Source organism: Myotis davidii, unplaced genomic scaffold (assembly GCF_000327345.1).
Source record: "Myotis davidii unplaced genomic scaffold, ASM32734v1 scaffold424, whole genome shotgun sequence".
Taxonomy (NCBI): Eukaryota; Metazoa; Chordata; class Mammalia; order Chiroptera; family Vespertilionidae; genus Myotis; species Myotis davidii.
In genome coordinates, this window is record NW_006295827.1 from 4,272,783 (window position 1) to 4,282,940 (window position 10,158).

General features: G+C 60.4%; 1 protein-coding gene across 1 annotated transcript in view; it reads left to right on the forward strand.

Annotated features, from left to right (window-relative positions):
* Positions 1 to 4,248, forward strand: part of GATSL2 (GATS protein-like 2) — a 39,840-nt gene extending 35,592 nt beyond the window's left edge. Inside the window, exons 9-12 of the mRNA XM_006770869.2 lie at positions 909 to 1,019; positions 1,394 to 1,476; positions 3,925 to 4,019; positions 4,097 to 4,248. Coding sequence (XP_006770932.1) covers positions 909 to 1,019; positions 1,394 to 1,476; positions 3,925 to 4,019; positions 4,097 to 4,162 — 355 coding nt within the window. The 3' untranslated portion in view covers positions 4,163 to 4,248. The remainder of the gene's footprint in view (positions 1 to 908; positions 1,020 to 1,393; positions 1,477 to 3,924; positions 4,020 to 4,096) is intronic.
* Positions 4,249 to 10,158: the final 5,910 nt, after the last annotated feature.

Here is a 10,158-nt window from a genome sequence, read left to right on the forward strand (position 1 = left end):
GGGAGGAGACACAGACCTGCCCTGGGAGCTAGTCTGAGGGAGGAGACACAGACCTGCCCTGGGAGCTAGTCTGAGGGAGGAGATACAGACCTGCCCTGGACACTTGTCTGGGGGCGGTGGTGGGAGACATGGCTCTACCCAAAGCCCCGTCTAAGAAGGAAGACTTTCTTCCTTGGGAATCTTTATTTTTTATTTTTTTATTTCAGAGGAGATGGGAGAGAGAGAGGGAGATTAGAGAGAATCATTGATCGGCTGCCTCCTGCACACTCCTGGCCGGGGATGAAGCTCACAACAGGAGCATGTGCCCTGACCGGGAATCGAACCATGACCTCCTGGTTCGTAGGTCAGTGCTCAACCACTGAGCAGCGCCGGCCGGGCCTCCTGTGGGAACCTTGAACCTTGGTGAAGCCCAGTGCACAGGGAGATGCTAACAAACCCCACGGCCCCTGAGCTCCAAAGGCAGGCTCACTCCCTGAGCTTCAGACTCGGGGTTTTCATTCGAGGACAACAGGCTTTGCATTTCCCTGAGTCGGCTTTACTTTAGGCCAACACCAGGTTGGGGGGGTGCAGGTTCCAGCGAGCTGGCAGTGACCACAGATCGTGCCCTGAGATACGGGCTAGCACGAGGACAGAGAACCTGCCGGGAAGGGGCCTTGCAGCCTGCCTGGGGGCCGGCGGGGGCTCCGGCACTGACGTGGCCTGCTCACCTCCACGAATGCGTGGAATGTGTGCATTGCACAGAGACCTGCGGGGACACTGGCTCGGGGTTACTCAGCAAGGCAGGGCAGGGGCTCTCCCAGGCCAGTGCCCTTCCCAGCACCCTGTGCTGAGGCTGCCATGCAGGACAGGCAGGGGTCGGGGTGCAGTGGGGCCCCCACTCCACCCTCACCAGCACCCCCCGCCCCCAGCGTGAAGGACCCCATGGCTGCCAGTGACGACTGTGGCCACATCCGCTTCTTCTCCTTCTCCCTCATCGAGGGTTACATCTCCCTGGTGATGGATGTGCAGACCCAGCAGAGGTGAGCCGGGCCACCCAGGGTGGGCTGGGCTCCGTGGAGGGCACATTACCCACTCTGTCCCTAATAGGTCCTCACCACAACCCTTCATTGCAGGTGGGCGGGCCCTGTCCCCAAGATGACGGGCAACTCAGAGAGACAAGGGCCCTGGGTCATTCGAGTACCATTTGCCCCTCAGTTCCCTCTGTGGAGCTGGGGAGGGGCAGTTGTTGCACAGCCAATCCCAACCTTGCCTTCCTGTCCCCCAACCCCAGGCGAGGGGGGTGCAGAGAGAGGGTGGAGGGCTCGGCAGGCTCCTGGGGCCCATCCTGTGGCGGGTGGAGCCCGGGCCAGGGAGCAGCTGGACATCAGCCTCGGGCTTTCCTCGCTCCTTGAAGGTTTCCTAGTAACTTGCTGTTCACGAGCGCATCTGGAGAGCTCTGGAAGATGGTGCGGATCGGAGGCCAGCCCCTGGGATTCGGTGAGCCCCATGGGGTTCGGGGGGGGGGGTTCGGGGGGAGCGCCTTGCCGAGTGCCTCCAAGTGCTGGGGCACTCACTCACCCGGAGTCACAGCCTGTCTGTGCCCTGGGGTAAGGATGGGGAGACGGAAGCTTGGGGAGCCTGAGGTCCCCCTGACCAGTGCGGGAGGGAGGGACAGGCCTCCCTGGAGGAAAGTATTCACGGATCATCTCACGTCCCAGCACTTACCTCTTCTGTCCTGGGAAGGAGACGTCCTCCTGCAGACCCAGCGACCTGCTCCCCGGGAGAGATCGCCGTGATTCCCCACACGCAGCCTCGCAGCGCCTCCATGTCCCCCACGCAGTGTCTGGTGTTTTCCCATAAGCGTTTTCCGCGGGGCCCCAGGCCTCGGACCCTCGCGGCCCGCACCCTTTCAGCACTGGTGCAGGCTGCGCCCCGCTGGGAGTGACTGCAGTGTGCCTGGGACTAGAGCTCGGTCGTGATTAGAAATGATTTCCTTGGGCTAGACCCGTGGTCAGCAAACCACGTTGTGGAAGAGCCACACTCAAGGGGCCAAAGAGCCGCATGTGGCTTGCGAGCCGCGGTTTGCCGACCACTGGGCTACACTGTGAGACCCAGAGCTGGCGCCCAGAAGCGGCTCTTGGTAAGTCAGAGCGGCTGTTTGCAGGAAGGTCCTCGGCAAGCCCAGTAGTCTGACCCTGATCTCATAGACGGGGTGCAGAGTGCTCCCGATAACACTCACTGCTCCAGGGGCAGCGGGGCAGCCTGAGGGCTCTCCCCTGGGACAGGACATGGAGCTGGCAGGGCATTTGGACCTGGGTGAGGGGGTCCCTGAGGAAGCCAGGTTCTGCCACCTGCCTCACCTTTCTCATGAGCTCACAGATGGACGGACAGTGCCCCTAACTCTCCTCACATCAAGAGGCCAATGGAGGAGCAATAAGGGTGGGAGAGTAGATGAAACAGCCGTCTCTCCGTTGGCAGACCTCTGCCCATTGCTGTAGGGGAGTTGTTTGCTCGGCCTCGTGGATGGCGACGGGGAAGGGAGGTTGTAGGACTCCAGCGTGAGCCGAGAGGCAGCAGCTGCCTTCCCAGAACGTAGCGGGTTGAGAGCCGTGATTATAGCTACAAAGAGTCCTGCAGGAAAAATAACTTAGACTGTGACAGGGGCTAGACCGGCGGGTTCTGCGTGTGTTTGGCCGTGGTTAGAATAAATATATTTTACATCATAGCCCAGCACGCACACATACCCAGACAACTCAAACTGCAGTCTCACAACACCACACTCACCTAGCCTTTCCTGGTCACCAGCCTTCTAAACTAATGTCACAAGTGGGCCACAGCCTGCAATTTAAAGCGCACTATTCCAGACCCTAGTCTCCTCCCCTCCTCCTTTTATAGGAAGAGAAGGTGTCCAGGACACAGCCAGTCTCCACCATGTAGCACACAGTCCCCAGGAGTGTAGGTTCGAGGCCTGCACAGCCACCGAAGGGGCTTGGGGGCCAGCCAGGAGCCCGCAGACAAGGGGAAGCAGGAACTTGAGAGACCTACAGGGTCGCTGCACGGGTGGGCCAACGAGCAGTACCAGGGCCAGGGAGGGGAGCGTCAGATCAGACGCTGGGTTTAGTGACAATGGAGGTGGGACCCGGGGTAATTCCTAGGCTTTGGCCTCAGAATCCCATGGGAGCTGGCGACCAGGCCTGGGCTCCACCCAGCACCTCGCCCACATTGGTGGGGACAGTGTTGGGAAATGCATCATCACCAAAATCATAACAGTAGCTTTTAGGAAACACACAGGACTGTGTCGGAGTGGGATAGTCCTCAGATCCTGGAGGTCTCCCTGTATGAGGAAGCCTTGAGCGGTGCCTTTGAATCAGGGAGGAAGCTGCCAATGAGGAGAAGACCAGCCCCAGGCAACCCCAAGTTTGTTTTATCAGATCAGGTTTGGGGGAGACGAGAAAAGCAACACAGACTCCCACTTCAGATGCTAGAGGGAGTAGGAAGTCACGTCCCAGCCCCAAATGCCTGACACTGCCAGTGGGGCTCCACTGAGGACACGGGCTGAGAGGAAGTGACTTGGCCACAGTTATCGGACTAGAAAGGAGGTCTGGCCCATGTGTTCAAGCCCACCCTACCTCCAGGCCCGCCTTAGAGACCTCGAAGGCTGGCAGGGAAGATGCGTTGTGGCTACAGAGCATGGAGCAGGCAGGGGGTGGCCAGTCAGACAGAACTGAGTGGAGAGCTCATTGCTGGCGGGGGCATCGAGAAAGCTCCTGGTGGAGGGGCCTTTGCACTAGGCCTTCGGGTGTGGGGGGAATTCCCCGGGCAGATGGTGGGTGTGGGACGGGCACTGCTGGCAGAGGGAGGGAGAGGGCAGGGGGAGCACTGGCTGGCACCCCAGGTGATGATGCCACCACGTGGAGGCTGAGCCGGCCCCCGCTCTGTCCCCAGATGAGTGTGGCATCGTGGCCCAGATCTCCGAGCCCTTGGCCGCCGCGGACATCCCCGCCTACTACATCAGTACTTTCAAGTTCGACCACGCACTGGTGAGTGTCCTGCGCTGGCCCGGGGCGGGGGAGCTGGCTCCAGGGGCTCACGTGTTGGCGGCCTCCTGCCCTTTCAGGTACCAGAAGAAAACATTAACGGCGTCATCAGCGCCCTGAAGGTCAGCCAAGCAGAGAAGCATTAGAAGGGTCTCACTCCTCCGTCCGCCCTGCCCGAAGATTCTTCTTGCAGTATTTCTCAACAGACTGGAAAATCGGCCCCAGGTTCCCCAAAGAAGGGGCCTCAGAGGCACCCCCAGTTGCTGACTTCGCCAGGCCTGGGGCCCAGGCCAGGGCCTCCCCATGTCCTCCCCGGAGCCTCCAGAGAACCCCCCGTGCTCCCCCCACCCCCACTCCAGAAAATGATGTCTGAAGCCCAGGGAGCTGATGAGCCGACCCGCCTCCTCACCCGCCTCCAGAGACCCGTGCTCCCCCCACCCCCACTCCAGAAAATGATGTCTGAGGCCCAGGGAGCTGATGAGCCGACCCGCCTCCTCACCCGGTCTCGCCCACAGCCAGGGGCAGACACTGACGTAAGCTGGCACCTCCTACAAGACACTGGGGTACCAATTCGCATGTTACCTTGGGGAGCAGGCTGAGCAGGACTGAGTTCATGGAGCCCTGGGAGGCCCCGGGGAGGAGGCAAGCTGGATACTGTGGTTGCTGGTCTCTGGTTCCATCAGCTCAGGGCTGGTTCCCGGAGTGGAGGCCAGTGGGCGGCCCTCGCGACACATGCTGGTGAGGCTCTGGCAGAGCTGGGCGGGGGGAGAGGGGGGCGGAGGGAGCTGGGGAAGCCCCACGCCACCCAGAACCTCACCTGCCAATCACAGGGCTTGTGCCCCGACTCCCAGCAAGACTGCCAAGGGCACCCTGTCCAGACCCCACCCCCCACCACCACCACAAGCACTCACTCCTGGGAGGCGGTGCCTGGCAGACCCACAGCCTAGGGCGTGAGCTCCTGGACCCTCCGCTTTCCCTGGACCCTACTCAGGAGGCGGAGCCTCGGCTTCCCCGCATTCTGGGCCTGGGGTTTCCTAGGTCGCCCCCTCGTCCCCAGCAGTTGACTAGACCAGCACAGGCTCCCTTGTCGTCCTGTCTCCCTTGCTCGCTTTGGGGGACATAGAAGGCCTCTGCCCAACTCACCTGCCTGCCCGCCCCGTGGTCCTGGGCCTGGCGCTCATGAGTACTTGATCTGGAGGCAGCTTAACTGAGCCTTAATAGAGAAAACCGTACTTTGTTTTAGTTTCGTATTTAACGTATTTGTGCCCAGGCTGAGGTTGGCAGCCTTTTCTAGAGACGGGGCCTGCTGAGTTGCCTGGGGACCCGAGGTCCAGCGTCACTTAGCTGGTGCCCCGTGGCTCCAGGGACAGGCATGAGCTCTGGGCCCTGGCCCTCCCTGGAGCAGGACCCTGGGAGCAGAGGTCTGTTACTAGACGGGCCCCGGGCACCACGCAGGGCTGCCCCACCGGGCCCAATGACAGGTACCCAGGCAGCTGTGGTTGTGAGTGTCGGGACCCGAGGGCCACAGGGAGGTGACAGCCAGGCGGCAGGCAGCTGAGGCAGGTGTGTCCCCTGGAGGCTTCCCAGGCAGAACAGGGCTCACCCCGGCCTCCTCTCTCCTGGGGGTGCTTTCTGCGTGCGAAGGGCCCGCCGTGGCCCCTGCCCTGCTGGTGCTCCTCCTCGGGCACCAGCTGACTCGCGCTGTCCCTGAGGAGCTCGGGGAGGGGGGCCGGTCTCTGGGTCTGGTGAGGGGCTGCGTGAGCCCCACCCCTTTCTCTGAGCTCTGTGGGACCCTTCGTGCCCTGGAGGCCCCAGTGCAGTAGCTGTGCAGCTGGATCCTGGCAGATCTCGGGGCTCATGCACTGAGTAGGAACCCACCTTTTTTTCTTAAGTTAATTCATTTTGCACAAAACTCCATAACAACCAAAACGTGTAAATCGCTTGCTGGTTCCAAAATGGGGGTGGCCAAGTGGCTAGGACGGCACTTGAAGCCCCGAGTCCCCTCTCTGTCGTTGGAAGGCCTTGGTTTTTGGAGGCGCACCTCTCCCGGCCCCTTCCTGTCCGTCCCTCTAATCATGTCACTTGACCTTTCCTCCTTCCCGAGCAAGTGTGTAGGCCCCGTGACCCCAGAAATGCGTGCTCCCCAGGCCCCTAGGGCGTATCTATTGTACACACGTATAAATACCTGTGTTTTATGTTGATATAGATATATACTGTACATAGCATATATACTTGAGCAATATATATGTTAATATATACTGTGGGCACGCACGTGTGTGTGTGCAGTACGTGGACGCAGACCCCACTGTGTATGTGCGTGTGTGTGTGTGTGTGCGCGCGCGCGCGTGAGGGCCTCCGTCCGCCGTGTCTGCCGTGCACACAGGCACGTTTGAGCCACCGTGTATTTTTAATTCAAGTATATAGGCAATACGACTTTGCGAGAAGCCGGCTGCTGCCTCAGCCCTGACTTGACAGAAAAACAAAACCAGCAGCCCAGGGGCTGAGCCCCAGAGGGGCCATCGAGGGTTTCTCCCCCTTCTTTCTTGAAAGCTGGGTTCAACCCCTTCCTGAACTCCCATCTCCGTGGCCACCACCCTTGACATCCTTGTATTTCAAGATGGTAGAGCCCAGAGAGGAGGCATTGAACAGAACAGCCCCCTTCTCAGCTCTCCCCGCCTGCTGGGTGGTCACCCCGAGTCTCCGCCCAGGCCTGACCCCCTCACAGGGCTCCGTTCACGCTGACGGCTCACCTGGTTGATCACACCTGCAGCTTAGAAGCCTCGGGGTCTCTCCCAGGTCTCCTCTGGGGCTGGCCTGTGTGTGCCCTGGATGTGTGTCAGGGCGGGGATGGGGCGCCTTCCACCCGGAAACCCGCCCTTTATTTCCCAGTCCCGGTCCTGCTGTGTGAAGAGGCCACGGAGGCCGGCAGGCAAGCCCTCGGGTCTGTGCGTGCCTGTGATGAGCAGGGTCTGTGGTCTGGTGTCCACAGCACTGGGATGTGGGAGTGAGCATTTTTCCCAGTGGCCAGCTGCTCACCCCCTCCCAGGCTCTCCTGTGAGGGAGCATGTGCCCAGACCTGCCATAGAGGTGGCCCCAAGGGTTTCTTGGCTCTGGCTGGTGGGCATGCAGCAGGGGAGGGAAGCTGGGCTCGTGGGCAGAGCTGCCTTCGGGGGGAGCAGGCAGGCCCTGTGTCTTTGCTGCGGTGCCACTCCCTGGAAAGAAAAGCTCAAACTGTCTAAATGCCACCCTCGCCCCTTGCCCACCCCACCCCCATCATACACTACAGTGAGGAGAGGGAGGGAGGGGCACATGACCACCCCTTCCCTCGTCCACAGTTGTGAAAGCCTGCCTCTGCTCCATCCTCAGCCCGGCTCCCCTGGTTTCTGGGAAACTCCTGCCCCCCAACCCCAGTCCTGACCCAGCAAAGTCGGGCAGTGCCAGCTCTGCACCTCCTTCCTCCCCGGGCATCTCCAGAGCCCTGCAAGAGGTGCCACCCAGGCCACTGCCCTCAGCTCAGGGTACACACCCAAGCTGGAGAGGCATGCAGACCTCCCCTCCCCAAGATTCAAGGGGTCGAGAGCCCCCCAGCACCAGCATTCTCCCCCTCCCACCCTCTCCAGGCCCCAGGCCCCCCCAGCAGGCAGCACAGCCTCGGGGACCAGTGTAGTCTGATGGGGCTTCACCCTCTGAGATGACAGAATGCCATGGAAGTCAGAGCTGGGAGGGGCCAGGCCGGTGTCAAGCCAAGGGTACCATTTGCCTGATAATCGATAATAAGCCTGCCTACCCACCACCGGTCCCTCCTGGTCACATTTCCCCATGGCCACCTGGGCCACCTTTCTGAGCCTCTGGGTCCAGATGTGGGACAACAAGGGCCCTTCACAGCCCCCGCTTGAGAGCGGGGATGTTGGGGCTCTATCTCCCTGTTGACAGCAGAGCACGCCAGCCCTGAGAAGTTGTTGAGGCCACTTCCTGAGTGAACACTGGGTGGGGGTGGGAAGAAAACACCCCCAGTGTATCTGTGCCACTGTAAGTCAGGGCTGGGGGGCGATGGCGTTGGTGGTCAGGCTGAGGAGGATGGGAAGACTGGCTGTTCAGGCATCCCAGCTGCCGTGCTAACGAGGGGCTAGGCCTACAGCAGGCTCAGGCAGGAGCCCTCTGTCCAGAGGCCGCTGGGAGGGGAGCCAACCCAGACGCCAGCGGAAGGCCGGCTTGGGAGGAGTGGCCCAGGGTTGTCGCCAGGAGAGTTGAGCCCTGGTATAGCTGGATCTCAGAGCTTATCCCAGGTTTGGTTAGTTTTGTTTTTTATTTTCAACTTGGAGGCACCCTTACTTGTCTGTCGTACCGTTTGCATAGATTATGGAGGGAAGAAGGGTGGGCTGTGGCCTCCGGCCTTCACATTCGCACACTCCTGTGAAGTCTGCTGAACTGGGAAGGTGAAGACGGGGCTGCTGGCTAAGGTCGCTGCTTGTCCTTGGGGCTCGTGGCACCAGGGCTGGCCTGGCCCGTGGCGCCTGTGGGCAGCCTGGCGGTGAGGGAGTGTGTGGCTCTCGGTTCGAGGGGATGGGAGGCTGTGAGAGTCAGGACACTGGTCTGTGCACGGCCACACGTTTGCACTTACACATGATGTGTGTGTGTGCGTGCTGTGTCAGACACATTAGTGTGTGTAAGAGCACATGTGTGCAGAGTCTGAATCTGAGCTAAGGGACTGCCTCACTCCGTGTTCTGCGGCCTTGGGAGCATTCTCACCTGTGGCCACGTGTGGAGGGGGTGGAGGCAGACCTGGAAGGGCTGCCCAGGCCTCTTGGTTTTGTTAGCACTGCCCTGTGGTCGGAGAAGAGGTGTCCCCTGCAGGACTCTGTCCGCACAGCCGGCCTGAGAGCCTGGGCCTGCCAAGCCACCGCCTCAGAAGCATCGAGTCCTGAGGTCTCCCAGGGAGAGCGGTGGGTGCCAGGCCCCAACCTGCTGGGCTCCTCCAGGAAGGGCATCCAGCGTCGCTGGAGACCAGGGCTCAAGGGAGCAGAAAGATGAAAAACAGGCCAAATTCAGAGACCAAGCTCATTGCGTTTTCTGTCCGTTGCCTCGGTTTACCTATTTATATTCAGAAAATGGTCCAGGCAGAACTGAGCAGGGTTGGCTCCAAAACTGGGGTGGGGGCAGTGGACAAGCCCTCTTCTTACTCTATGCCAAAACCATTTCCGTTATCCTGAGATGGGGGTGAGTGGATGCTGGGTGCACGGGCTCTGAGGGGCCTCCGCCTGCCCAGGCATCATCTTGGGGAACCGAGCCCTCACTGGCATCTGGACCTGGGCCCGGCCCTGGGTGAGGGGAGAAGTGGGCAGCCCTACACCAAGGCCCCTCACGCTTACTTTGTTGAAAAAAAAAGAACCCTCGAGATTCATGTACTGTATGACGGAGAGAAAAACATACCTATGTTCCCCAAAAAAGACAGTATATTTTGTACTTTGTAAAGTGTTAATTAAAATGGAGAAAAAGTGATCTCGGTTGACAGCTGTCTGACTTTATTCGGACCCAGGGCCACCATTCATCTCCCCGTTCTCCATACTGCGGTCTGGGGAGCACAGGCCAGGGGCTGGGGGGAAGCAGGAAAGCCTGCCAGCCCAACACCAGAATCGGAGAGGAACCAGCCCCAGAGCAAGAGGGGGGTATCTGTTACCAGGTGCTGCAGAGTAAGTTGCCCCAAACTTAATGGCTGGAATGGTTTATGTGCCACGGCTTCTGTTGAGGAATTCGGGAGCGTTTGGGCCGTTCTGGCTCAGCCTCTCGCGAGGCTGCAGTCTGAAGGTCTGGCTGGGATGAGGATCCCTTCCACGGCGGTTCATTCTCACAGCTGGGTTGGCAGGAGGCCTCCGGTCCTCTCCATACATCTCCGCATAGGACTGCCCCAGCGTCCTCCCAGCATGGTGCCTGGCTTCCCTCGGAGCACAGGATTCAAGGGCCAAGGCCAGTCTTTTCTCCCCTAGGCTCAGGATCCACGCACCGTCACCACCCTCCTCACCCCACTGATTGACACAGGAGGAGACCACACAAAGATGTGAAAACCAAGAAGCCCAGATCATGGGCCATCTTGGAGACTGGCTGCAACACCCACATTCGTCCCCAAGCCTCTGCCAGAGGAAGG